General features: G+C 36.0%; 4 protein-coding genes across 14 annotated transcripts in view; 3 read left to right on the top strand and 1 right to left on the bottom strand.

Annotated features, from left to right (window-relative positions):
• Window positions 1-10: 10 nt before the first annotated feature.
• Window positions 11-8,178, top strand: LOC124431405 (CBP80/20-dependent translation initiation factor). Of its 4 annotated transcripts, none has more exons than XM_046979309.1 (10): window positions 207-341; window positions 2,585-2,812; window positions 4,064-4,148; window positions 4,280-4,379; window positions 5,009-5,231; window positions 5,350-5,581; window positions 5,675-5,793; window positions 5,885-6,028; window positions 6,321-6,449; window positions 6,756-8,178. In XM_046979309.1, exons 3-10 carry the CDS (start codon window positions 4,064-4,066, stop codon window positions 6,984-6,986), a joined length of 1,263 nt encoding a protein of 420 aa, XP_046835265.1. In that variant the 5' UTR covers window positions 207-341; window positions 2,585-2,812; the 3' UTR covers window positions 6,987-8,178. The 4 variants fall into 4 exon arrangements, with proteins under 4 accessions (XP_046835246.1, XP_046835265.1, XP_046835256.1 ...); XM_046979300.1 differs by lacking the exon at window positions 207-341 and adding an exon at window positions 2,044-2,226; XM_046979290.1 differs by lacking the exon at window positions 2,585-2,812 and having other exon boundaries at window positions 11-341.
• Window positions 8,179-8,316: 138 nt separating this feature from the next.
• LOC124431389 (dual oxidase) lies at window positions 8,317-18,368 on the top strand. Of its 3 annotated transcripts, none has more exons than XM_046979267.1 (19): window positions 8,317-10,631; window positions 10,971-11,051; window positions 11,123-11,284; window positions 11,605-11,792; window positions 12,177-12,381; window positions 12,716-12,882; window positions 12,968-13,204; window positions 13,293-13,738; window positions 13,833-14,034; window positions 14,196-14,522; window positions 14,659-14,883; window positions 15,090-15,512; window positions 15,621-15,933; window positions 16,014-16,388; window positions 16,684-16,754; window positions 16,818-17,279; window positions 17,484-17,639; window positions 17,730-17,858; window positions 18,094-18,368. In XM_046979267.1, exons 1-19 carry the CDS (start codon window positions 10,541-10,543, stop codon window positions 18,220-18,222), a joined length of 4,389 nt encoding a protein of 1,462 aa, XP_046835223.1. In that variant the 5' UTR covers window positions 8,317-10,540; the 3' UTR covers window positions 18,223-18,368. The 3 variants fall into 3 exon arrangements, with proteins under 3 accessions (XP_046835223.1, XP_046835214.1, XP_046835233.1); XM_046979258.1 differs by having other exon boundaries at window positions 16,537-16,754; XM_046979277.1 differs by lacking the exons at window positions 8,317-10,631; window positions 10,971-11,051 and having other exon boundaries at window positions 11,143-11,284; window positions 12,170-12,381; window positions 16,537-16,754.
• Window positions 18,369-18,697: 329 nt separating this feature from the next.
• LOC124429217 (dual oxidase maturation factor 1) lies at window positions 18,698-21,177 on the bottom strand. The gene is made up of 8 exons (XM_046974208.1): window positions 21,037-21,177; window positions 20,732-20,939; window positions 20,568-20,625; window positions 20,336-20,470; window positions 19,672-19,891; window positions 19,390-19,601; window positions 19,117-19,312; window positions 18,698-18,930 (listed from the first exon to the last, which is right to left on the bottom strand). The coding sequence occupies exons 2-8, from the start codon at window positions 20,894-20,896 to the stop codon at window positions 18,747-18,749; spliced, it is 1,170 nt and encodes a 389-aa protein (XP_046830164.1). The 5' UTR covers window positions 20,897-20,939; window positions 21,037-21,177; the 3' UTR covers window positions 18,698-18,746.
• A 1,291-nt stretch (window positions 21,178-22,468) lies between these two features.
• LOC124429148 overlaps window positions 22,469-24,196 on the top strand; it is an 11,019-nt gene continuing 9,291 nt past the window's right edge. The window contains exons 1-2 of one of the 6 annotated variants that reach the window (XM_046974069.1): window positions 22,469-22,603; window positions 22,728-22,772. Coding sequence is in view for 1 of the 6 variants with exons in the window: in XM_046974050.1 (XP_046830006.1) it covers window positions 23,624-23,639 (16 nt within the window). In the remaining 5 variants the exon portion in view is untranslated. The other 5 variants (XM_046974058.1, XM_046974078.1, XM_046974096.1 and 2 more) reach the window with 5 other exon arrangements.

Below are 24,196 nucleotides of genomic sequence, written 5' to 3'. Positions count from 1 at the left end.
GTTATTCGATTCTTTCACGTCAACACTAAAGTACTCACTTATCCAATTGTCAAAGAATTCTTTTATATTAATATCTACATTATAATAATTACGAAAGCTTCTAGCGTTATATATATATATATATTCATTATATGTGAATTCGCATTTACGGTTTTCCCGCTTTTTTAATGCAACGACAAGCATTTTAATCGAATAAATAGTTTTCCTGAAAGTTCCCTGGAGCAATATATAGATAGATCAACCGGATGCATTTACATACGATGCGATGTACAGCCTCAACAAAACCGATCGCGACAAATTCTACTGTGAAGACCAAGCTGGTTAATAAATTCGGTGTAAAGGTGAGTTTAAATAAAATAATATATTATTTATGACATTTAGAGTAATAGTTTCGTTTATCTTATTCTTTTTTTTTTGTTTTACTTTCCTTTATGTCAATTCGAAAAAAAAAAAATGTACAGGTGTCCTTTTGTCAATGTAAATTCGAATCTCAAATCGTATCCTTCTATAGTCAGAATAATATATGTAAAGACGCAACTACATCATCACATGAGAATTTCTTGATGAGTGTCAACGATATTTCAGTTTTCTTCTTTTCATACGTATATATATATATATATATATATATATATATATATATATATATATATATATATATATATATTGTTGATACAGCTTATTACGATTTTCGTAAATAGAATAATCGTTTCCGTTTTATATAAATATCTAATTTTACAGAGACATCTAATTTTATTAGATTATTATTAAATTTGTATTATTTTAGTTAGAAACGTAGTAATAGTTTATCATTCAATATCTATGACTTCGTTCGATCTTTTATAAGGATGACGTCAAAAGAAACGTGGCAAGAATACTTATGAGAAATCAAAAGACACATTTGTCATAGATCGAGTCTGATTCTATTTCCATAAAAGTATCGAACTACGAAACTATCGATGAGTATCGATCTTGATAACTATCGAACTATTGTCCACGATATATATATATATATATATATATATATATATATATATATATATGATTTAAAAAATTACAAAATTATGAAAAAGGCAAAAGGATTTTCGTAAATTCGAACGTACGAAAGGATTATTGTAGATTTTTGATGATACCGAATAAAAGTCAAAATAACAATGGGGAAAACGAATGAGAAACGTTTTCTCCTGCTTTTGGTAAAACGTTTCCTTCGAATAACTTTCCTGCAAAATTTCTTTGCCCTTAAACAATGGTCGAATCTTTCTTGAGCATAATACTACGATTCCGTATCTCTGAGAATGAACGAAGAAAGAAGAAGCAACCAAGCAACCAAGCAACTAAGGAAGAACACACACAAAGCCGAAACACGCGGGGAAAGATGGAGAACGGGAGAGAGAGTAGTCTGAGGAAGAAGTTTCGAAAACTTTTCCTTTCTTCTCACACCCTCTCTCTCTCTCTCTCTCTCTCTCTCTTTCTCTTTCTCTTTCTCTCTGTTCTAAGAAATCTGAAAGCCGAGTTTAACGAACGAACTTAACAAATTTTCACTGAAGATCCTTAAAGACTCCATTGGAGTATATAAATCGACGATACTGCACAGGTTTAGCACGGATTTTCACGTTTTAAGACTCTTCTCTCTCTCTCTCTCTCTCTCGCTCTTTCTGTCTCTCTCTTTCTCTCTTTCTCTCTCTCTCTCTCTGATATTCTCTGGCGTGGTAATCGCATCGCCATCTTGTTTCGACGATTTAAGCGCGGAGTTTTTGGACGGCGAAAGTGCGCAATGTACGCGCTAAGTAAAAAGAAAGAGATAAAGAGAGCGAGAAAGAGCAAGAGAGAGAGAGAGAGAGAAAGAGAGAGAAGGATAGACTAGGATCTCATCCCGATGAGTCCGTTGGATATTTCAGTCTACTAGTCGCGGCAGTGGACGTTAATACGCGTAGCGTAGAAGAGGCCGGTAGAAAGGCTAACACAACACACGTATTCTGACTATAGATATTCGTGTTCGTCTCGCTTAAGTGCATTAGTGTGCTTCTTCTCTTATTTTCTTTCTTTTTCTCTCTCTCTCTCTCTCTCTCTCTCTCTCTCTCTCTCTCTCTCTCTCTCTCTCTCTCTCTCTCTTTCTTTCTCTCGTGGCTCCACCATATCTATTATTAGTCCTCAGTCATCGGAGTCGGTTCTCTCGTCGTACGGTCGACAACGTTACCGTAGTAGTGTTCGAGGATACGCAGAAAAAAGGTGTAAAGAGAATTTTTCTTCTCTTTCTATCTGTCTCTCTCTCTCTTTCTCTCTCTTTCACACATACTGTCTATCTATCTCTTTCTTGTTCTCTCTCTCTCTCTCTTTTTCTATCTCTCGTCGCTCTCTTCGTCACTCTCAAACTTACGCGCGTATCACGACGCAAGGAAACACTTCCTCTCTCTTACTCTCTCTCTCTCTCTCTCTCTCTCTCTCTCTCTGTCTCTCTCTATCTATCTATCTATCTATCTATCTATCTATCTATCTATCTATCTATCTATCTATCTATCTATCTCTTTGCTATTATTTTCTCGCTTCGCCGCATCGTCTTTCTTTTCACGTTGGACTAATCACGAAGACGGGACAATAGTCGATAGAAGAAACGAACGAGTGAGCGAACACGAGCGAGCGAGCGAACGGACGAACAAGCAAGCAAGCAAGCGCGCTTCTTTCGACGCCAAGAGTTAGCGGCGCGTTCCCGCGACGCGCTTTTGCTAAAAGCGTTATTCGCCCTCCGAGACGAGGATTTACCTTTGCCGATACTTTCAAGGATCTTCAAAAGGATGATCCTCTCACGTTCTTCACTGTAAGTTTAATCCCCCTCCGTTTTTCATACTCTGTCATCTTCGTCCTTGCTATTTTCTCTTTTTCTTTTTTTCGCTCTCTCTCTCTCTCTCTCTCTCTCTCTCTCTCTCTCTATCTCTCTCTCTCTTTTAGTTTCAATACGTCTGTCTCTCTCTCTCTCTCTCTCTCTCTCTTTTAGTTTCAATACGTCTGTCTTTTTCCTCTCTCTCTCTATCTCTCTCTCTGTCTCTCTGTCTCTTTCCCTCCCCTTCTCCCTCTCTCCCTCCTCCCTCTCTTTTTCTGGCTTCGAGACTTTCTATACACAGTACTATATGGCATTGACAAACGTCGTGAAATCGAACGTCGAACGTCGTCGTCGTCGTCGTCGTCGTCGTTGTTGTCGTCGTTTTCGTCGTTTTCGTCGTCGTTAAAAAACCTTCGTCCAATTCGAGAAATCAACGTCAACGCGTGTCGTCTCGCTTACGCGCGGCGGTTCATTAACCGTCATTACTGGCGCGAAATTTAAATTGACGCTCACCTTTACATTCTAAAAGTAAAAATCGATATTCGTCGATTTCATCGAGATTTTCTTTCTCTTGATAATAACTATTTTTCTATTGGCAATAGAGTAAATATTAGAGTTTTGATAGACGAATCGTAGCTCTCTTATTTCGTCAAAGTTTATTCTACGTGCGAACGAAAGGTATGATTTTGATGTACGAATATATATATATATATATATATATATATTCATTATGTATCTTTGCGAATGTGTTGGGTATGTTACATGATATCGAACGAACGGCAAATACATGAGAGATTGGTGTGTGAATTCAAGCAGTCAATAAAAAAGTATTGGGAAATGAAAGGGAGTCTCGAAACAATAGGAAGGGCTAGTTAATATATCACTGTGCTGTTATTACGTTTTTCGTCCCTTTAAAAACCTCTACGTAATTGTTCGATATTAGCACTTAACATGCTCGGTCACGCGTTAATGCGTGCTTTCATTTATTGAGCCTAAAACTTGATTCACGCGTTAGCGCGTTATTTCCTCTTTTATTTTCTTTTTTTCCTTTTTTTTTGTTTTAATTGTTACAATCTACTTGTTTAATTACAATAATGTAATTCACTTTATTCGAATCAAATGGTAATTAATTCTTATAAAACAATTTCATAAAATGTGCGACATATAATCCCAATTGTCTAATTAATTGTTAAATGAAAATGTATACGATTAACAATGTACGTTTTTTTTTTTATGTTTTATTTTTAGATGAAGGATGCAATTCAGCCGAAAGGAACTAACAGCATAAACAGTACTAAAACTAAACCATCATTAGAGATTTATCGGCCACCAGGTAAATTTCTTATTTATTATTTCATAATTTTACATTATTCGTAATATCGATATTAAATTTATCGTCCAACCCCTTTTTTATGATCCAAGCCATTTTTCAAACTTTCATTTATTTATTCGTGATTTTCATAGGTGGAAGAACGGAAGGAACAACGGCGAACGTTACTAATCCACGATTAAACGTACATGCTAAGGAGTTCACTATGAAGCAAAACGATTCGCATCCATCTAAGTGAGTCCGCGTTAGAAACAGAGTCAGGTCATAGAAGACGTACAAAAGAAATATTTAGGATTGAAGCTTATTTGATAACGACGAATAAATAGGATTTGAAAGTTATTTTATAAAGGCGACGCATTATTATTTTTATTTATTTTTTAAGATGAAAAACCGAATTCACGAATGTGTGAACGCACGCGTTCTAATATTTCATTGAAACAGAAAACGATTTAAAGTTCGTACCGTCGATGCATACGAATCGATTAAAATAGTATGAATCGTAATTGATATGTGCTGACCTGGTCCATTGGTAGTTTTAAATCGAATATGAGGATGCTTGTTCGCGCGTAAAAAATGCAGAATATTTCAAATGAAAACTAAAATACTTTCTCCCCGAGTGAAACGTTCTATTTAATTTATATTCAACGTGATACATTCGAATTTTGACGATTTGAATATCGTTCAATGATTGAATTTTTAATCATCCTGGTGATATAATGAGTAAGAAAAATAATCATCCGATGGCAGTCTACTTATTTAGCTTTTTCTTTTCGATGCACGCGTTATTTAATTGCAAGAATACGAATTAACATATAGTTTGACATTTAAATAGACTGACATTTAAGCGGGCATGTCTGGATCAGGTCTCGGACGAATGCTTCAGAGCGTACCCCGTATTATCTACAGCACAGCAAATCGAGTGGGAACGTTCATCGATATCTCTACGCTCAGCAACAACAGCAACAGCAACAACAACTCCATCATCCTTTGCATCAACATAGACATTCTCATGGTAGCCATCATTCGAGCTCATCGAGACAGGGACATCCGTTAGAAATGGTTGCTTCCAGCGGAAGTATCTTACACGTGAGCTCGATTATCATAATTGACAAGTACTCTATAACGTCCGATCCATATCAACTCGATATATTGAAAGGTTTAATAATAAAATGGATTATTAAAGTTGTTGTTTTCACATGAACAGGGTACAAATAGGGTACACTTTAACGTGGATCAAAATGAAGGCAAATCTAGCACACCAAAAGTAGGAAGACTTACAAAGTCTTTATCCTTCGTGTCCACTTATGGTTTGAAACGTTCAAAAAGTCTGAACGCCGCTGATGCTCTGGCTGCTAAAGCAATTAATATCTCTGATGCTTCGGAATTAGGAAAGTTTCCAGGCCCTGTTCAAGACACCCTTTTAAGAGCCATCGATGGTAAATGACATCGATGTCTAACTTTAATATTTTAAGAAATATTATCGTTAGGAAAAAGTTTGAGAATATACTCATAAAATTATATCCCTTCAGATCCAAATATATTGAATGCACGTTCGCTTATGGAACTTGTACGACATATATTAGAACGGACCGTTGAAAATCGTCGATATGCGGAACCAGCGGCAAAAATATGCATTACTATAATAGAGGTATCCATTGGATAGATTCACATTTATTTTAATATATTATTTTAAATAAAGAATTTATCGTTTCTACTTACTTACATATTTTGTCATTTAGAAAGAAAGCAACGAGACCTTCTTGGAATCTCTCTTGAACATATGTCAACAATGGTACCAAGATCGTACGAGAATACTTCGAGATGAATCAGGTTGTCACCGTTACTCGGCCTTCATGATGTTCCTCAACGAGATGTACTGTCAGGTGTGGAGAATGTATCTTCTACTGAATTGATTTGTGTCTTCTCGTAGCGACTAACTAAACAAAAAAGCAAATCAAATCTGTGTCTCCTGAATAACTCTTATACAGGTACAAAAAAGCTTCGCATAAAAAAACTCTCGTTGAATTCATAGCATTTATTACCTGCGGCAAGTGATTGTTCCTTGTTTCAATGGCTTACTTACCAACATATTGTGTAACCTTGTTTAACTCAAGAATGTATATGCGAATAATAGGTATGTATTATGTTTATCTATGTAATTATATTGCACTACAGCTGAAACGACGACAACTTCAACTCAAGACGCAGCAAGAAGGTGTACCTCCAGGTCGTGTGCTTCTCACATTACTCTGGAAATGTTGTCAGGATTGCTTGCAACCACCGGTTGTAAATTCTCTCGCCGAGGTAAGAGTCAAGAATCCTCTTTTGTAACGGAACGAAGGTGAAATAAAAATAATTTATCATTTGAAAAGCAACGTATGTGTTTATGAGATATAAAAAAGTATTTTTTTAATTACATCAAATAAAGGTATACGTATATCTATGTATGAACATAACGTGAACATATAACTATGTACATTCATACTAATATCGTTACTCACCTTCGTTCAGTTCTTCTCAACCTTGACCAAGTAGAATAGTGATCTACTTAACTCTATAATATAACTTTATGATCTTGATATATTACTGGGAATTCTTCATTCACCATAGACGGATTGTCTCTTCTTCATTCTCACCTGTATTGGCAAGGATCTTGATGCTGAATTACCGGCACAACTTCAACAACTACTTGGAAGTCTACGAGACGCCTTTCTAGCCGACGAGACGACTCTCCCATCCGTGAGGAAAACGCTTTTACAATTGATTGAACTCCATGCCGCTCATTGGCAATTACCAGCACCAGCAGTCGTCTATTATTATCCTGGATCGACTTCCAAATGATCTTTGTTCTTTTTTTCGGTCCATTCATCCATCCATCCATCTATCCATCCATATATCTATCCATCCATCCATCCATCCATTTATCCATTGGTCTTCACATTACTTTGTGTGTCTGCGTTGTCGGCGCTCGAACTCGCATATGTGCGTTCATTCACGTTTTATTTTTTTCTACTCGATTGAAAAACTTTTCACGGATTGATTCTTTTAACGGACCATTCGATCTCTCTCTCTCTATCTCTATCTCTGTCTCTTTCTCTCTCTCTTTCTCTCATTTCCTATTCCTCTTTATTTTCTTTTATAAATCACGACGAACGTGTACGATATATACATGTATAGGTACACACACATACATACACATATATATACATCATACATATAGCAATCGTGCCATTCGTAAAATAATCCTGTGTTTTCTGATAGGAGCAAAACAATAATATCCTCGCTTCGATGAATCGAAAGGAAGAATGCATTTAAAAGCTTTTTTTTCTTTGCTTCCTCCTTTCCTTTATCACCCAATGAACTTCTCTTGTGACATGACTTATATGATGCTTATAACATCAATAGCCGTGATCTCGTTTATATAACGAAGTAATAGCTCCCCTACCTGTATATTTTTGCATTTCCATGGATTATAAAAAGCTCGCATCAAAGATTCTTCATTGCAACCGTCGACGATACGGAATATTGAATATCGAACGTTGAACAGGATATTAAAAATATTCTTTTCATTATAAAGAATTTTGTTTGCTAAAGAATAATATCAAAAAATTCTTGCTTTACTTAAGCAAATCATTCACAAAATAAAAAAGAAAAATAAATAGAAGAGAAAAAAAAAAATATATATATATATATACAAGAAAACAAACAAAATTAATTGGAGAATAATTTAGACGTAATATAAGGTAATGAAAAATTCATTATTTATTTGCTACTTGAGTGACTTGAAAAAAAAAAAAGAAAAAAAAAGGACAAAAAAAAAATTAAAGAAAAAATCATTGAAGATAACGAATGCAAATATTTCTTTTCATTTTGCAAACCATCATACGGTATATTATACGAGTATATTTATTTTACGATAAAACGTTTCTCATAGATTTAGACATATAACAAGAGTTATAACGAAAGAAAATAAGAAGCAATGAGGTGCATTGTAATCTTGTAATTGGATTAAGTAAATCAACATTGAATTGTATATGCGTATATCTAATATTATTTCTTTTTTTTTTTACTCTCTTGAATGATCGTCCAAAGTTTCCTTTTGCTTCCTGGATTGAAATAACTACCGTTATTTTGTCGAATATATAAGGTGAAAGACCTCCGTAATATAAATCGCTAAAAATGTATTCAAGGCACGAAGAGACGTATTCCGACTGGAACGTATGGTCTCAACGAGGGAAGTATACTCGGACGATCTCTACCAAATGTAACCGTCTTTGCCGATTCGTGCCAAGGGCGATAAAAATCGACCGGTAGCCGAGTAGGCGCGATCACTCTTTGTGTGGATTGAGTCATAACATAAGCCTCTGTATATATATATACATGCTTTTATATACTTACGTATATGTATAGGTAAATACATTGCACCTGTGATTCTCAAGCAAAAGAATGCGCCAAATATCTCATACGCGTGATGTTGACTATATACGAATATCTATTTAATTAAGAAAAAAGAAAAAAAAAAAAAAGAAAGAAAAATATGGTTACGATTGTTACTCTTAAAAGTGAACGTTTTCACTGGGAATGATATTAATGTCTACTTAAAAAAAAAAAAAAAAAAAAAAAAAAAAAAAAAAAAAACGAACTTTAGAAAGGATCAGGGCAAATTGAATTTGAGTTATGTCATACAAACTCCAATTATTTGCTTGATTCTGAAAAGTGAACTTTCTCGTCAAGGTTGTACAATTATGAACGATTGAAAAAATAGCAAGGAAACGATATGGATTATTGCGGAAGAAAACTTGCATATCCGTGAGACATACCATTCGATAGGTTTTCTGTTCTACCACATATATAAATATTTATCTAATGTCATAAAACAAAACGAGTTATCCTTATTAAAGATTATGAAAACCATGCGGTTAACTACATCACCATTAAATTTCTTGTAAGTAAAAACTATCTTAGGATATGTGATTGAATATATTACGTTAAATGAAAAATGTATACGATCTCTCAATTTTCATCATTTCTTTTCTAATTCTCTGAGAGATTTTTCCATATATTTTAATTTACATATAAACTTTCTCGAGCGTCGGGTTATATAGAAAACAGTAAAAAAGAAAAGAAAATATTGCGATATTGTCTAGACTGTTTCAAGAAAATGACTCATACGGATCCAGAAGTTAAAAGAGTATCTCACGATGAGGGTCGCTCCAAATGTTGTTAAGAGAATCCTTCTTCGTCGAAAGGATCAAAAAGAAAGAAAAAAAAAAGGAAAAAAAAAAAAAAAAAAGAAAAAAAGAAGATGAAACGTTGAAGCACGAGGCTAGTGAGGATCGTCGTGAAGCGACGACCTTGAAACGTACTCGAGGCACAGAGAGACTCGGGAGAGGTTTCGCCTTGGGTAATCGGTGCCGCGGACTTAAAAACTAGGCCTGCGCATATGGTGACGTCACGAACGATGCCGCCTCGGTAAAACGTGCCGACTGGAGAAAGGAATCGCTTGCGAGTAAGAAACTTTGGTGGGGGGTCTGCTTTGGTTAGAGAGGCTTTACGTATAGAACGAACTGGTAGGCTCATTCGTTCTTGTTGAAAGGAAAGAGAGAAGAAGAATATGAGAAGAGAGAAGGAGAAAGACAGTACACCAGTCTGGTGGTGGCTGGTAAGAACGAAGCAAGTAGACCGGCGACTTTCACCGTGCAGCTAAGATCGGCTGGTGTCGGTTCGTGGGTTGTTTCTTAACAAACTTGGGCCACGCTCTTGGGCCAAACCACGTTACAAAAATCCAAGAGAAAAAAATTAAAAAAAGAAAAAGTATAGAGAGAAAGAAAAAGAGAGAAAGGTTACAGATTCTCAATATTTTTTTTTTTTTTTTTTTTTTATAAAACATCGTGTTATCTTCATCTTCGTTGTATTACACGCCAAAGTGGAAAAAGACTGATTGCTACGGACAAGGATTTTCAAGAACCAGCAAGACTTTTTTCAACTTGATCGGCACGCACGTGATGTTCTGCACTTATTGTGCACCCGCATTGTTAGCTTTCCCAACTTTTTGCTTCACGTTTCTATCTTAAAGCAACTTGTGAGGTGACTCAATTCAATATTTCGAAACGATTTTCTTGATTTTACGTACAAATGTGTCCTCTTACCTGGTAATCCAGTTTGTGGATTCAAAAAAAGTGAAATAAGGAAAATGGATCGTTCTGATTATCATTGAGAAAACGTGAAATTCTCTTCTTTTCTTTTTTTTCTTTTCTTTTTTTTTTTTTTTTTTTCTTTTTTTTGTTTGTTTTTTCTGGTCACACAAAGATCCAACATATCCTGGGTTTATCTTTCGTACGAACGAGATATGGCATTAATTTAGATCTACTTGAAGAGAGCAAAGAAAAACAACGATGACAGGGAAACGTCTTTTTTTGGCCCGTTTCTTCAAACGGTTACGTTTGTTTCTCTGGGCACTCTGGATCGTGTTACTCGTTGAAACCGGTAGGTGCTGGCCGCGCAACAAACTTTCGCTCTTGCCAGACAAACTCGCCTGGCTGAGTTCCGTTTTTATTAAGCTTTCGTTTCTAAACATTCATATGTTGCCCCATTAACGATAATCGCGTTACATATTTTGTCATTTGTAAACGAATCGCTTATACTTTGTTCCTTAATTTTACGCATAAGTCTTAATAATTAACATATGACCATGTAAAATTTGCGAATTTAAAATATATAAAAAAAAAAAAAAAAAAAAAAAAAAAAAAATGATAATAATAATTCTTAATGGAAATGCCATTAAAATGTAATAACATTGTTAATCGTTAGTCTTGACATCTTTAGGAGCATTTCACAATGGTGCGGAAAAACAAAGATACGATGGATGGTACAACAACTTGGCTCATCCTAATTGGGGATCGATCGGCAAGTAGTCAAAATATTTATCTAGAAAAGTTTTCTCAAGTATCACTTAATTCAGCCTCTAAATTCCATAGGTAGTAGGCTGATACGAAAAGTACCTGCAGCTTATTCCGATGGTGTCTATGCATTGGCTGGTCAAGATAGACCCTCGCCAAGAAAGCTAAGCGATCTCTTTATGCAAGGAGATGAAGGTTTACCCTCCGTTAAAAATCTGACTGCTTTGTTTGCTTTTTTCGGTAAAGACTATCTCCGTTCTAAAAATATTTTCCAAACAGAAATTCTAATTCTGAGAAGATCTTTATTTAAACGATAAACGTGTTTTTCTAAAATACTTATAGTTGAGTTTGCACAAAATTATACCCCGTTATACTAATATATATATATATATATATATATATATATATATGGAATACGTAATTCGTAGCCAGAAGCATATATCAGTTTAGGTCCTGTTTAATAAATCCTGTTATGACTAATCTCGTTCGACTTTCAATCTATAACATTAAGATTTAACAATAAAAATTAAATTTTAGTCTACATAGCGAAATCATTTCAGGACAACTAGTCACGTCGGAAATAATCATGGCCAGCGAAAGTGGTTGTCCTATAGAGTTCCATCGTATCGATGTGGATAAATGCGATCCGGTTTTCGACAAGGAGTGCCAAGGTAACAAGTACATTCCTTTTCTACGTGCCGATTACGACCGCCAAACTGGACGTAGCCCGAACAGTCCTCGCGAACAGGTAATTTCCTACTTTTCCGTATCCATTTTGAATTGATGACTTTACTATTCTTAGTTTGCGTGACTTGAAAGGAAACAATTGTCATCTTTCTCCAATTATTTTTTTTTCTTCCTTTTATTTGTTTTTTTTTTTCTTTTTTATAAAAGAGAATTTAATCCACAATGTACGCACGTTAGACATGACTTCATTAGATTGTAAGAAAACAGTGAAATGTGAATGACACGGTTTTATAAAGTATGGATAGAATTACGTTTACTTATTCATATGAGAATGAAATAGATGACACATTGTTTTACGCGCATGACTAGTGACGATGACGTAAAAGAAAAATATTAGCTCATAAACAATAACATGAAAAATAGCTCTGAATATGTGAGGTTGCAGATAAATAAAGTAACAAGCTGGATCGATGGTAGCTTCATATACTCCAGTAGCGAAGCATGGGCGAACACGATGCGAGCATTCAAGAACGGAAGTCTCCTCATGGAACCAAGCAGAAAATTTCCCGTGAGAAACACCATGCGCGCTCCACTCTTCAATCATGCCGTTCCGCACGTTATGAGAATGCTCAGTCCAGAACGGCTTTATCGTAAGATTACACCTTGTTCTTGCCGTTTACCTTAAATTTCTCTTACAACATAGCTTACTCATAACATCGAAATCTCTTTATCTTCTTCTTTTGCAATATCCAGCCGCGAATACGATTCGTATTTGTTCGAAATAATTAAATACATTAGCCGATGTATCATTCTTATCGAGTCATAAGATCGATCATGATCGTTAATATGTAACAACCAAATTTCATTAGATTTATCATACTCTCATGGTTATTTACGCCATAATAATATTTCATAATTCCATTATCGAGTACGATCTATCTACGAGTGCTCTTTTACTTATCTTGATTTTAATCTTTTACATAGTACTCGGAGATCCAAGAACCAATCAACATCCACCGTTACTCTCATTAGGGATCCTATTCTATCGTTGGCATAACGTTATAGCAAGTCGTGTACAACGAGAATATCCAGATATGTCCGACGAAGAAATCTTTCAGAAAGCACGACGTATAGTTATAGGAACTCTACAGGTACAAATCGAGTTTCCACTTTCTTCAAGTATGAGAGATGAATAGACGATTCAATTAAATTTTTCCCTTGTCCTCTTTATCTTAGAACATTATTTTATATGAGTATCTTCCCACGCTCTTGGACGAAGAATTACCAGCGTATACCGGCTATAAAACTGATCTCCATCCAGGAATAAGTCATATTTTTCAAAGTGCTGCTTTTCGTTTTGGACATACTCTTATACCACCTGGTATATACAGACGTGACGAAAGATGTGAGTTTCGAAAGACTAACGCGGGTCAAGCCGCGATCAGACTTTGCTCAACTTGGTGGGATTCGAACGTGAGTATTTGTAATAAATCAAAAAAGTTACTTTGTGCAAAGTATCAAGATCTATATCGATCTCTTAAACTCGATCATTTCTTTATAGGAAATTTTAGCGAATAGTACGATAGAAGAATTAATCATGGGAATGAGTTCTCAAATAGCCGAAAAGGAGGATAATCTTCTCGGTACAGATATACGAAATAATCTTTTCGGACCAATGGAATTTTCACGAAGAGATCTCGGTGCTCTTAATATTATGCGTGGTCGCGATAATGGATTACCGGATTACAATACTGCCCGAAAACATTTCAAGTTAACGCCAAGGAAAACATGGAACGAGATTAATCCTGACTTATTCAACAAAAATCCATCTCTACTGCGTACTCTCGTTGAAATCCATTCGAACAATTTAAATAACGTAGATGTTTACGTCGGCGGTATGTTGGAATCCAGTGATGGACCCGGGGAACTTTTTACTGCGGTTATTAAAGAACAATTTTTACGCTTGAGAGACTCCGATCGCTTTTGGTTTGAAAATGAAGAGTCTGGGTAAGATCGATATCCGCTTCGAATTCAATCGAATTCCATCATATTCGAGCGTATACATAATAAAGGAAACACTAAACGTATACCTTTTACATAGAATTTTTACGAAAACCGAAATTGAAGATATACGCCGTGTGACGTTATGGGATGTGATCACAAACGCAACCAATATTCCGCCGGACACGATTCAGAAACGAGTATTCCTTTGGGAGGAAAACGATCCGTGTCCTCAACCTTTCCAATTGAACTCATCTGTACTCGAGCCCTGTTTACCGTTACAACGATACGACTATTTCGAAGTAAATCAAGTGAAATTATTTTTACAAAATTACTTTTTTATAACGCCAAACAAAATTCTGAAATATCATTTTATTGTCGTAATGTTGTTTTCATTTTGTGTTTTTTTTCTTTCTTTCTTTCTTTCTTTCTTTCTTTCTTTCTTTTTTTTTTCTTTACACAGGGTAGCGAATTCGTCTACATCTATGCCTGCGTTTTCCTCGGATTTTTCCCAATTTTGTGCGCTGGAGCCGCTTATGGCTTAGTAAAACTACAGAACCGACGAAGACGTCGTTTACGTATACTTCAAGAAGAAATTCAAAGGAGAAGCGATAACCGAATTTGTGTCGACAAGATGGTCGTTCGTGAATGGCTGCACGCAAATCATCGTCGCTTGGTAAAAGTTCGTTTCGGTCCTGAAGCAGCTTTGCATATCGTCGATCGAAAGGGCGAAAAACTTCGTACGTTCGATTTTAGCGGCGTTAATACAATAACCATAGAAGAGTCTCAGGTACTTATTTCATTTACTTTAACAACTTCTTCTTTCTTATATATAATCAATTTTTTTCATCGATTCTTTTTAACGCATACATAAAAAAAACTTAAGATCTCATACTATTGATATCGAACTTCAATAAATATTTAAGGAGAGCGAAAGCGGGCATAGAAAGGCGTTGGTATTGTTACGTATACCACGTGATTACGACCTTGTCCTTGAACTCGATTCCTTGGCCTCGCGCAGAAAGTTCATTGCGAAATTGGAAGCGTTCCTGTCGTCCCACAAGAAACATTGCACGCTTTTCCAAGTTAACCGCGATGTTATGCTCGCAAAAGCGGAAACTAAAGAACGTCGACAAAAGAAGCTCGAACAGGTTGGTAAATTACTTTGTTCAATTTCAAACAAATTTTTCATCTCTTTCTTTACGTTAAACATTTCTAAAAGATTTGTAATAGTTATGAAAACAAAAAGAAAAAACAAAAAAAAAGAAAAAAAGAAAGAAAGCAAAAAATAAAGAAAAATAATTGTATTCGAAAAGAAAAGGAAAAAGAAGAAAAACAAAAGTAAACACTTTAATAGTTTTTCCGAGAAGCTTACGCGCTGACGTTTGGTCTACGACCTGGGGAAAGGCGACGACGATCCGAGGATAGCGATACAGGCGAGGTTATTACAGCGATGCGCACATCTCTGTCAAAAAGCGAATTTGCTAGTGCCCTTGGTATGCGTCCTGATGCAGTTTTCGTGAAGAAAATGTTCAATATCGTCGACAAAGACGGCGACGGTCGCATATCCTTTCAAGAATTTCTCGATACCGTGTTACTCTTTTCCCGTGGCAAAACCGAGGACAAATTGCGTATTATTTTTGACATGTGCGATAAGGACAGCAATGGCGTTATCGATAAAGAGGAATTATCCGAGATGTTAAGATCGCTCGTTGAAATTGCACGTACTACCAGTCTTTCCGATGATCATGTCACCGAACTCATCGACGGAATGTTTCAAGTAATTAAACGTCAATATTTTTTTTCTTTTTTTTTTTTTTTTTTTACGTTTAGACATTTAAAATCAATTTCAAATGAATAAAATCAAATATTTTTTTTCATAACACAGGACGCTGGTCTTGAAAGGAAGAATTATCTTACTTACAATGATTTCAAATTAATGATGAAGGAATACAAAGGTGATTTTGTTGCAATTGGATTGGATTGTAAAGGGGCGAAACAAAATTTTTTAGATATGTCGACAAATGTCGCTCGAATGACAAGCTTTCAGATCGATCAGTTGCCACCGGAGGATTCGAAAAATTGGGCCCGCAAACAATGGGACGCGATATCGACTTTTCTCGAGGAAAATAGACAAAATATATTTTATCTTTTCGTGTTTTACGTTATCACTATAGCTCTCTTCGTTGAAAGGTTTATACGTGAGTTTAACAAAAGTTAATGAACCCATGGGAATATTACTGATTAAGAGATAATATTAAAACAAACCTTTCTTTCATAGATTATTCTTTCATGGCCGAGCATACGGATTTGAGACACATTATGGGTGTTGGTATTGCGATAACGCGAGGATCGGCAGCAGCTTTATCATTTTGTTACAGTCTATTACTTCTCACGATGTCTCGTAATCTATTGACCAAATTGAAAGAATTTTCGATCCAACAGTATATACCATTGGATTCGCACATACAATTTCACAAAATAGCCGCATGCACGGCCCTCTTTTTTTCCATTTTACATACGGTCGGACACATCGTGAATTTTTATCACGTATCGACGCAACCGATAGCACATCTCCGTTGCCTCACAAACGAGATCAGTTTTCCAAGCGATGCAAAGCCAACTATTACATTTTGGCTTTTTCAAACGGTGACAGGTTTGTAATGAAAATAGTTATTGAACTTTGCATACTGTTCATGTGCGTATAATGTAATTAGATTTTATTATCATCTTTTTTCTTCTTTTTCTTATTTTCTTTTTTCTTTTTTTTTTTTTACTTTTATTTTTTAATTTTTATTTTTTAGGCTTAACCGGTATTCTACTTTTCCTCGTAATGACGATCATTTTTGTTTTTGCACATCCTACGATACGACAAAAAGCATATAAATTCTTTTCGTTAACTCACAGCTTGTACGTATTATTCTATGCATTATCCTTGATCCACGGTTTAGCTAGATTAACTGGCTCTCCAAGATTTTGGATTTTCTTCGTTGGCCCGGCGATCATCTATGCTTTGGACAAGGTACATTCTCGTTATTATATATTATACCTGAACGAATTAATAATGCATGTTAATTTTATTCAGGTCGTAAGCTTGAGAACGAAATACATGGCTCTTGATATAATTGAGACAGAATTGCTACCATCCGATGTAATAAAGATCAAATTTTACAGACCTCCAAATCTTAAGTATCTCTCAGGTCAATGGGTACGTCTCTCGTGTACAGTCTTTAGATCGAACGAGTTTCACTCATTCACCCTCACTTCTGCGCCCCACGAGAACTTCCTTTCGTGTCATATTAAAGCCCAAGGTCCATGGACCTGGAAATTACGGAACTACTTTGATCCTTGTAACTATAATCCGGAAGACGAGCACCCTAAAATACGAATCGAGGGACCATTTGGAGGTGGAAATCAAGACTGGTATAAATTCGAAGTGGCAGTTATGGTTGGTGGAGGGATTGGAGTTACTCCGTATGCTTCTATGCTGAATGATCTCGTCTTTGGTACTTCCACCAATAGATATTCTGGAGTTGCCTGTAAAAAGGTACATACAGTTCGTTTGACTAAAACATATGTTTCTCTCTCTCTCTCTCTCTCTCTCTTTCTTTCTCTCTCTCTCTCTCTCTCTCTCTCTCTTTCTCTCTCTCTCTCTCTCTCTCTCTTTCTTTCTCTCTCTCTCTCTCTCTCTCTCTTTCTTTCTCTCTCTCTCTCTCTCTCTCTCTACAAATCGTTCGACTTCTCTCAACAGGTATACTTTCTTTGGATATGTCCATCTCACAAACACTTTGAGTGGTTCATCGATGTTCTCAGAGATGTCGAAAGGAAAGACGTAACCGATGTTCTCGAAATACATATATTTATAACTCAGTTTTTTCACAAATTTGACTTACGTACTACTATGCTAGTAAGTTCAGAAATTATCATCGTTCAACTTTAATATCGTTTATAAATGAATTTATGTAAAGTCTGACGAACGCAAAATTTCATGTTTCAGTATATTTGCGAGAATCATTTTCAAAGATTATCTAAGAAGAGTATATTCACTGGACTGAAAGCTATTAATCATTTTGGTCGACCAGATATGACCTCGTTTCTAAAGTTTGTTCAAAAGAAACATAGTTACGTGAGTATTATAAAAGTACTTGAGGCTTTGCGTTATTAAAAAAGTCCAAAGTTCAGCGATTCGAAAGCTTTAGTTTTTTCGAAAGTACTTCTAACTATGAGAATGTATTATTGTACTTTATACGAATTACCATTGTAATAACTTTTATTATCTAAAGAGTTCTCGCAGAAGTGAAAGGACGTACAATATGAATTCTTCGATGCAAAAGAACTTTGATATTTTTTATATTTTGCAGGTCAGTAAAATAGGAGTATTTAGTTGTGGACCACGGCCTTTAACTAAAAGCGTAATGTCTGCTTGCGACGAGGTGAACAAGGGTCGTAGACTACCATACTTTATCCACCATTTTGAGAACTTTGGCTAGTTATTGCGAGAAAAGAATCGGAAATTCGCTAGGAATTTCTAGCGATTCCTTTGTAACTTCCTAAAAAGAGTGTACATATTTATTGTGCTAGTGCGCGTGCCTTATTTATAATTAATATTATATTTCTTATTTATGAAGAGAAATTACTCACGTCATTGAACCATATCCTAATTTTCCAATAATAGGATTCAATGAATGAATATTTTCCCCTTTTAGTGGATTACTAGTCGGCGATGATAATATAAAAAAAAAAAAAAAAAAATTAATGAATATACCGATACGAGTGAAAACCGAATTTAAAAAGTAAGGAATTAGGTATACGTAGCTAGTTTCGAGTTTTATTGAGTGAATTGCATATATATATATATATATATATATATATATATATATATATATATATATATATATATATATATATATATATATATAATATATTATATAAAATATATATTAAAATACATATAATATATTATATAATATATATATTAAAATACATTTATTTCTTTTAAAATCAAACGCAAGTATCAAGAGTTCAGCATCCTTCTTGGCGCCGGAGGAAAGGGGTAAGACCAATTGCTCTTACTAGGATCATCGTTATTACGTTCCTGTTGAAAGTCAGAGGATTTGTGAGGAGCATAAGTTTTATTTATCACGCCCTGCGTATCCTCTCGATCCGTATTTCTGTTTTGAAGCTTCGACGACAGCTGACTGAAACATTTCATTCTTTATATATATGCCTAACGTTCGTACGAGATAAAAGGATGAATAAAATATAACGAAAGAACAAAACCGATATCGGCGTTATAATTTTATAAAAAAAGTTTTATATAAATAGATTAAAAAAAAAAAATAAAAAGAAAAAAAAAGAAAAAAGGAAAAGAAAAAAGAAAAAACCTCATGATACGATCGCCCAAGGAATCCTCAATTTTTGGCAATTTTCTTCTAACATTTCTTGTATCGAAACTCTCCTCGATGATAACATGTCTGTCATAGGGAGTGTCATAATCAACTTCGAGTATGGTTGAAAATTGATGAGGAAATATCAAATCGATCGCTGTCACCACGATTCCAGCGAAAAGACATCCGATACCTATTAAATATCATCGTAAATGATATATTTTGTATATCCCGTGAAGTGTGAAAAATATGAAGGATTTAATCTCTCACCTGCAACCAAAACCAACCAATAATTCCAACCCATGTCGAAGGCGAGAATCGAACCGTCTATATGAGCAATTAACGGTTCGCAAGGTAGTAAAGCCCAATAAATTAGGTTTGTAGAGAGCATACACAATCCTGTCATGATCATACTGTATGCACCATAACGTGGTACGACCATAAGCAATAAATTCATCATACACCAAGAAGCAAAGGTCGTCCTAGGGAAATAGTCAAATTATCTTTGTTTGATATCCTTTTAAAACGTTTCAATTGTAAATAAAATCTCACCATAGCATTATAGACGCATAGTAACCAGCTTCACGATATTTGCTACCCCAAGAAAATCCTTCCTGATGAAGGCTAAAATATTCCGCTAGGGAAACGATTGGAAAAGGAGCTCCTTGATAGAGCGCTTGTTTGAAAGCACTCGTCATTTCATTAGAACCCCGCCACGAGAATCTCTCATTATACTCGACATCGTCGTTCGTGTGTTCACTGTCTGGTAGGTCTGATGAAGGCAATCAAAGGACAGATTAGCAATTAAAAGAAGGAAGAGAAAGAAAAAAAAGAGAGAGAGAGAGAAGAATGGTTGAAAACGAATGAAATATGTAACTCGTGAAGAAAAAAAGTTCGTACGACACGAGATTCTCTCATTTTAAGACGTCATCGGTATCAAACGTTTTCATTTCCAAGCACGTCCAAATGTAAAAGATTCAGCAACAGCATTTCTAGGATAAACTTTTCAATGTGCAAACGTAGACATGTCGTTCCTTTTAAAGGGGATCAACCAAAAGCTAATACGTTTCGTTCGTACATTTTTCATTTCAATTTTTAAAGAAATTTATCCTTTTGTAAACTTTTTAAACTTTTGTAAACTAACTCCCTTGGAATTTCACTACACTTTCGTCATAATCGTATGAAGTAGCAACAGTCGTTTGATATTGTGACTCACGTTTGTAGGTAATGTTGATATGCATAAGTCCAATGTAACCGCCGATTTGTGCTTTGGTTCTATGCCTGGAGAAAGCACTGTACGAACTAACGATGGTTGCCGAACTGGTGTGCCAAGATGAACCATACTGAGCGACTTTAAGCAAATTAATTTAATTTGAATTTTTTGTAAAAAGTACCACCTTATATGTTAATCAACAAGGTCGATACTTTGAAAGGAATACCGTACAGACCTTGAATCGTAGCTCCAACGAAGAGGCTCAGGGTTACAATCAGGAACGTAGTTAGTCTCTGCAAATGTCATTTTGACCAGATTTATATTCTCCAAATATTTCATTTTTCTTTTTTTTTTTTTTTTTTTTTTTCACTTTCTCTGATAAAAATTAATTCAACTCACTTCCTTTCGTATACCAGGAAATATAACTAGAAAGGCTGTGAATATTGTACCGAAAATAACGAAAACGATAACAAGAGCAACATCGCCAGTGACGGGTGTACGATTACTATAACTATAGAGAGTCGGTCCACCATCGTTTCTGAATGCATCGAACCATCCCTTCATCTTCACGAATTTTCACGAAGACCACTGAGCTAGTATTTATTTCCTTTCGAACATTGACAAATAAAAAAAAATATATATGAATTGACGTTAAACGTGAAATCAATCGACTGAATCCAATTAATGCATTGTAAACAACTTACTTTGTGAAATTTCGAACGTCAGCGTTTTCTCGTTAAACTATTTCGCCGTTTTTCCCTGCTTTTGTAACCCGACAAGTTTCACGTTGCATCCTACGATCTTCCTCAAGCCATTCAAGGACAGAATGATTCCGGTAACGTGATTATATTCGAAGCGATAGATCCTTTTTATGGTGATACGTGCACCTGCGATAGCTAAACGAAAGACTGAAATATAGAACGTATACTGAAAGACAGCAGTAGGTCAACGGGTTCTCTCGCTTTGAAAGTAATTTCCACCATCGAGCAACGGCCTCGTCGGTGGAGGGACAGAACTTGGGACAGGTGGGGCGTTCTTCGCTTTGCGCCTTGCATGAAAAAGAAAGAGAAAGAGAATGAGAGCAAGAGAGAGAGAGAGAGAGAAAGAGAGAGAGAGAGAGAGAGAGAAAGAGAAAGAGAAGGAAAAAGAAGAGAAAGGAAAAGAATGAAGAAAAGAGGGAGAGGAATGAAAACGTATGATCGTGTGCGAAGGATTACAGATCAGCTGTGAGAAAGCGCAGAGAATGTATGCCTCGTGCTCATCATGTATTTCACTTTCTTTTGCTCGTTTTCTATGATATTCTATAAATTTTTATGATGATCCATAGGGATTCAGAGATATCGATGCTTGATCGAACAATGTCGATCATGTATGCACATATCATATCGTACCTCTTTTTTTCTATGCTTCATATAGTAAAAAAAATTGATCTCTGCGTATATTGAAATTTTTTCCAATTGAACATACTGGACATGTTGGATTTTACGATACATCGTTGTCGCAAAATCAATTAAATGAAATATATTCCCTTAATACCTGGTATCAACCTTGTTGGACTATGGTCTCTATTCGAAATTCTTTTTGATGAAAAAGAAGACAATAGAAGAAGAAGAAGAAGAAGAAGATGGAGAAGGAGAAGAAGAAGGAGAAGAAGAAGAAGAAGAAGAAGAAGAAGAAGAAGAAGAAGAAGAAGTAGAAGTTCCATTGAAAGAGGAAGAACCGGTAGTCCGGTCTTCCGCATGCTGTGGAGAGAATCGGTCTCCACGTTAGCGTCTGTGGACAGGATACAAGGTATGCATCGAGAGCATCTCTCTCTTTCTCTCTCTGTCTCTCTTTCTCTCTCTTTCTCTCTCTCTCTCTCTGTCTCTCTCTCTCTCTCTCTCTCTCTGTCTCTCTCTCTCTCTCTCACGTACATAGCGCCGGCAATAACTCGGGCTATTTCTGCTTGTTTAATTCGGTCCGGGTGACGCTATGCCTTTAGGCAGCAGCTTGTGGCAGAGCATCATCCACCGTCGTCACCGACGCCACCTTCATCGTCGTCGTGGTCCTCATCGTGGATCGTCGATCGTCGTTGCCAGGGAAAAGCAACGAGAAGAGAAGAGAAGAGAAGAGAAGAGAGGAAAAGAAAAGAAAATAGAAGTTTACGGCGTGTTGGCAAGAAGTTCCTTTTAGTCCCTTCGCGAAGAAGACAAGGGAGATCACGGATCCATCTCTACTTGGCCATATCCCTGCTTCTGATCTTTTCTTTCTGTCTATCTTCTATATATATACGTACATACATACATACATATATATATATATAGATATATATATATATATATATATATATATATATATATATATATATACATAGTCATATATAGATACATATATATCGATCTATCTCACTTCCCAGTCTTCACACACGCTCGTCGGCTGCTCTTACTCCGAGCATTGGAAGGTAATCGATTGAACCATCTTTTTTCCAGCGAGCCTTTAACCGCACGCGGTCGATCGATGTGTCAGGACCACCACCAACCATCCTACTCTACTACTCGTGCTATTCGTACTACTGCTGCTGCTGCTGCTGTTGCCGATGTTAGTGGTAGTGGTAGTGGTAGTGGTAGTGATGATGATGATGATGATGATGATGGTGCTGGCTGGTGCTGGTGTTGATGGTGGTGGTGGTGGCTATGTTATTGCTACTATCGCTTGCTATCGGTGGTTTTGCGCTTTTGTGAGCGATATACCAAAATCGTAATACGATTCGAGTCGGAGCCACGTAAAATAGCTTCTACGATAACGGCATTTCGTGACGCGTTATTTTTGGGAGGGAATCACTCGTTGTTGGAACAGACGAACGGATAAACGATTTTCGGTATAACGATGAAATGTTGATGGATATCAGGGAGAGTGAAAAGTTTGTGGTTTGAGGTGTATCGAAGAGATATCGGGCTATCGATATACGAAGGCTATCCGAATCGAATCGTTTAACGTTAGTCCCTTGCTACCACGAGATATTTCCTTCTTGCTTTGGTATCGGTCCAACGCCGAATGCCCGAGACTCAATCGTGTTGAGTCTTTTAAATAAAAGTCGGAGGCGGATAGAAAAGTTCGTGGGTCTAAACGATAGATCGTTGAATCGTGAAGAGAGGAAAAGGGGGTAAGAAAATCGAGAGATCCCGAAAGTCGTCGCCGTCGTTATAGTCGTCTTCTTTTGGCCACGTCATTGTCTATTCTCGTGATCGTGTTTTTTGATCAGACACGTTGGTGGTGGTGGTGGTGGTGGTGGTGGTGGTAATAGTGTTAGCGATGGTGGTGGTCCATTGTATATCAACCACGTTTCAAAAGAATTTCACTCAGCATCCCTTCCCTCATACTTCTACTACCTATCTTAAGAAAATAATTTATTCATCCAAATATTGTTAAGAACGTTCGTCGAGCCGACAAAATTGTATAATTTAACTTCTTTTCTTTGCCTCAAGAAATATTCTTAAGCTATGAGTAAACAAAGAGAAAAAGAAAGGTGAACGTGTATCAATGAATAAGATTATGCAATAAAATGTTCTGAAGATAACAGACTTGGCATCGAGCGAACGAAACAAAAAAAAAAGGAATAGATTAGCATTGACGATCGATCCTTAAATTGCCTTTAAAAATTGCCTTAAAATTAAAATTAAATTGCCTTAAAAAAAAAAACTTTATTAAAATATTTTCTAATAATGTATTTAGAAAATCTCTCTCTCTCTCTCTCTCTCCCTCTCTCTCTTTCTCTATCTCGTTCTGTATAATTAGTAATCCTCGTATCGAAAGACTTGACGTCATTCAACAATACTAAACAATAGGATTTTATGTAAATCAAAGCAAAGACGAAAAGTCGAAGAA

This window comes from Vespa crabro, chromosome 1 (genome assembly GCF_910589235.1).
Source record: "Vespa crabro chromosome 1, iyVesCrab1.2, whole genome shotgun sequence".
In the NCBI taxonomy this organism is placed as follows: Eukaryota; Metazoa; Arthropoda; class Insecta; order Hymenoptera; family Vespidae; genus Vespa; species Vespa crabro.
The sequence above is the reverse complement of the archived record's forward strand: the minus strand, read 5'-3'. Positions and strand labels throughout refer to the sequence as shown.

Coding starts and splice junctions, on each gene's coding strand:
- LOC124431389 (XM_046979258.1), top strand. CDS start 10,541: ATGACAGGGAAACGTCTTTTTTTGGCCCGTTTCTTCAAACGGTTACGT. Junction 10,632..10,970: donor CGTGTTACTCGTTGAAACCG/GTAGGTGCTGGC, acceptor TGACATCTTTAG/GAGCATTTCACAATGGTGCG. Junction 14,523..14,658: donor TAACCATAGAAGAGTCTCAG/GTACTTATTTCA, acceptor TAAATATTTAAG/GAGAGCGAAAGCGGGCATAG.
- LOC124431405 (XM_046979290.1), top strand. CDS start 246: ATGCATTTACATACGATGCGATGTACAGCCTCAACAAAACCGATCGCG. Junction 4,149..4,279: donor AGAGATTTATCGGCCACCAG/GTAAATTTCTTA, acceptor TGATTTTCATAG/GTGGAAGAACGGAAGGAACA. Junction 6,029..6,320: donor TCAACGAGATGTACTGTCAG/GTGTGGAGAATG, acceptor ATTGCACTACAG/CTGAAACGACGACAACTTCA.
- LOC124429217 (XM_046974208.1), bottom strand. CDS start 20,896: ATGAAGGGATGGTTCGATGCATTCAGAAACGATGGTGGACCGACTCTC. Junction 20,626..20,731: donor TTCCTGGTATACGAAAGGAA/GTGAGTTGAATT, acceptor TGACATTTGCAG/AGACTAACTACGTTCCTGAT. Junction 18,931..19,116: donor TTGGGCGATCGTATCATGAG/GTTTTTTCTTTT, acceptor GAAATGTTTCAG/TCAGCTGTCGTCGAAGCTTC.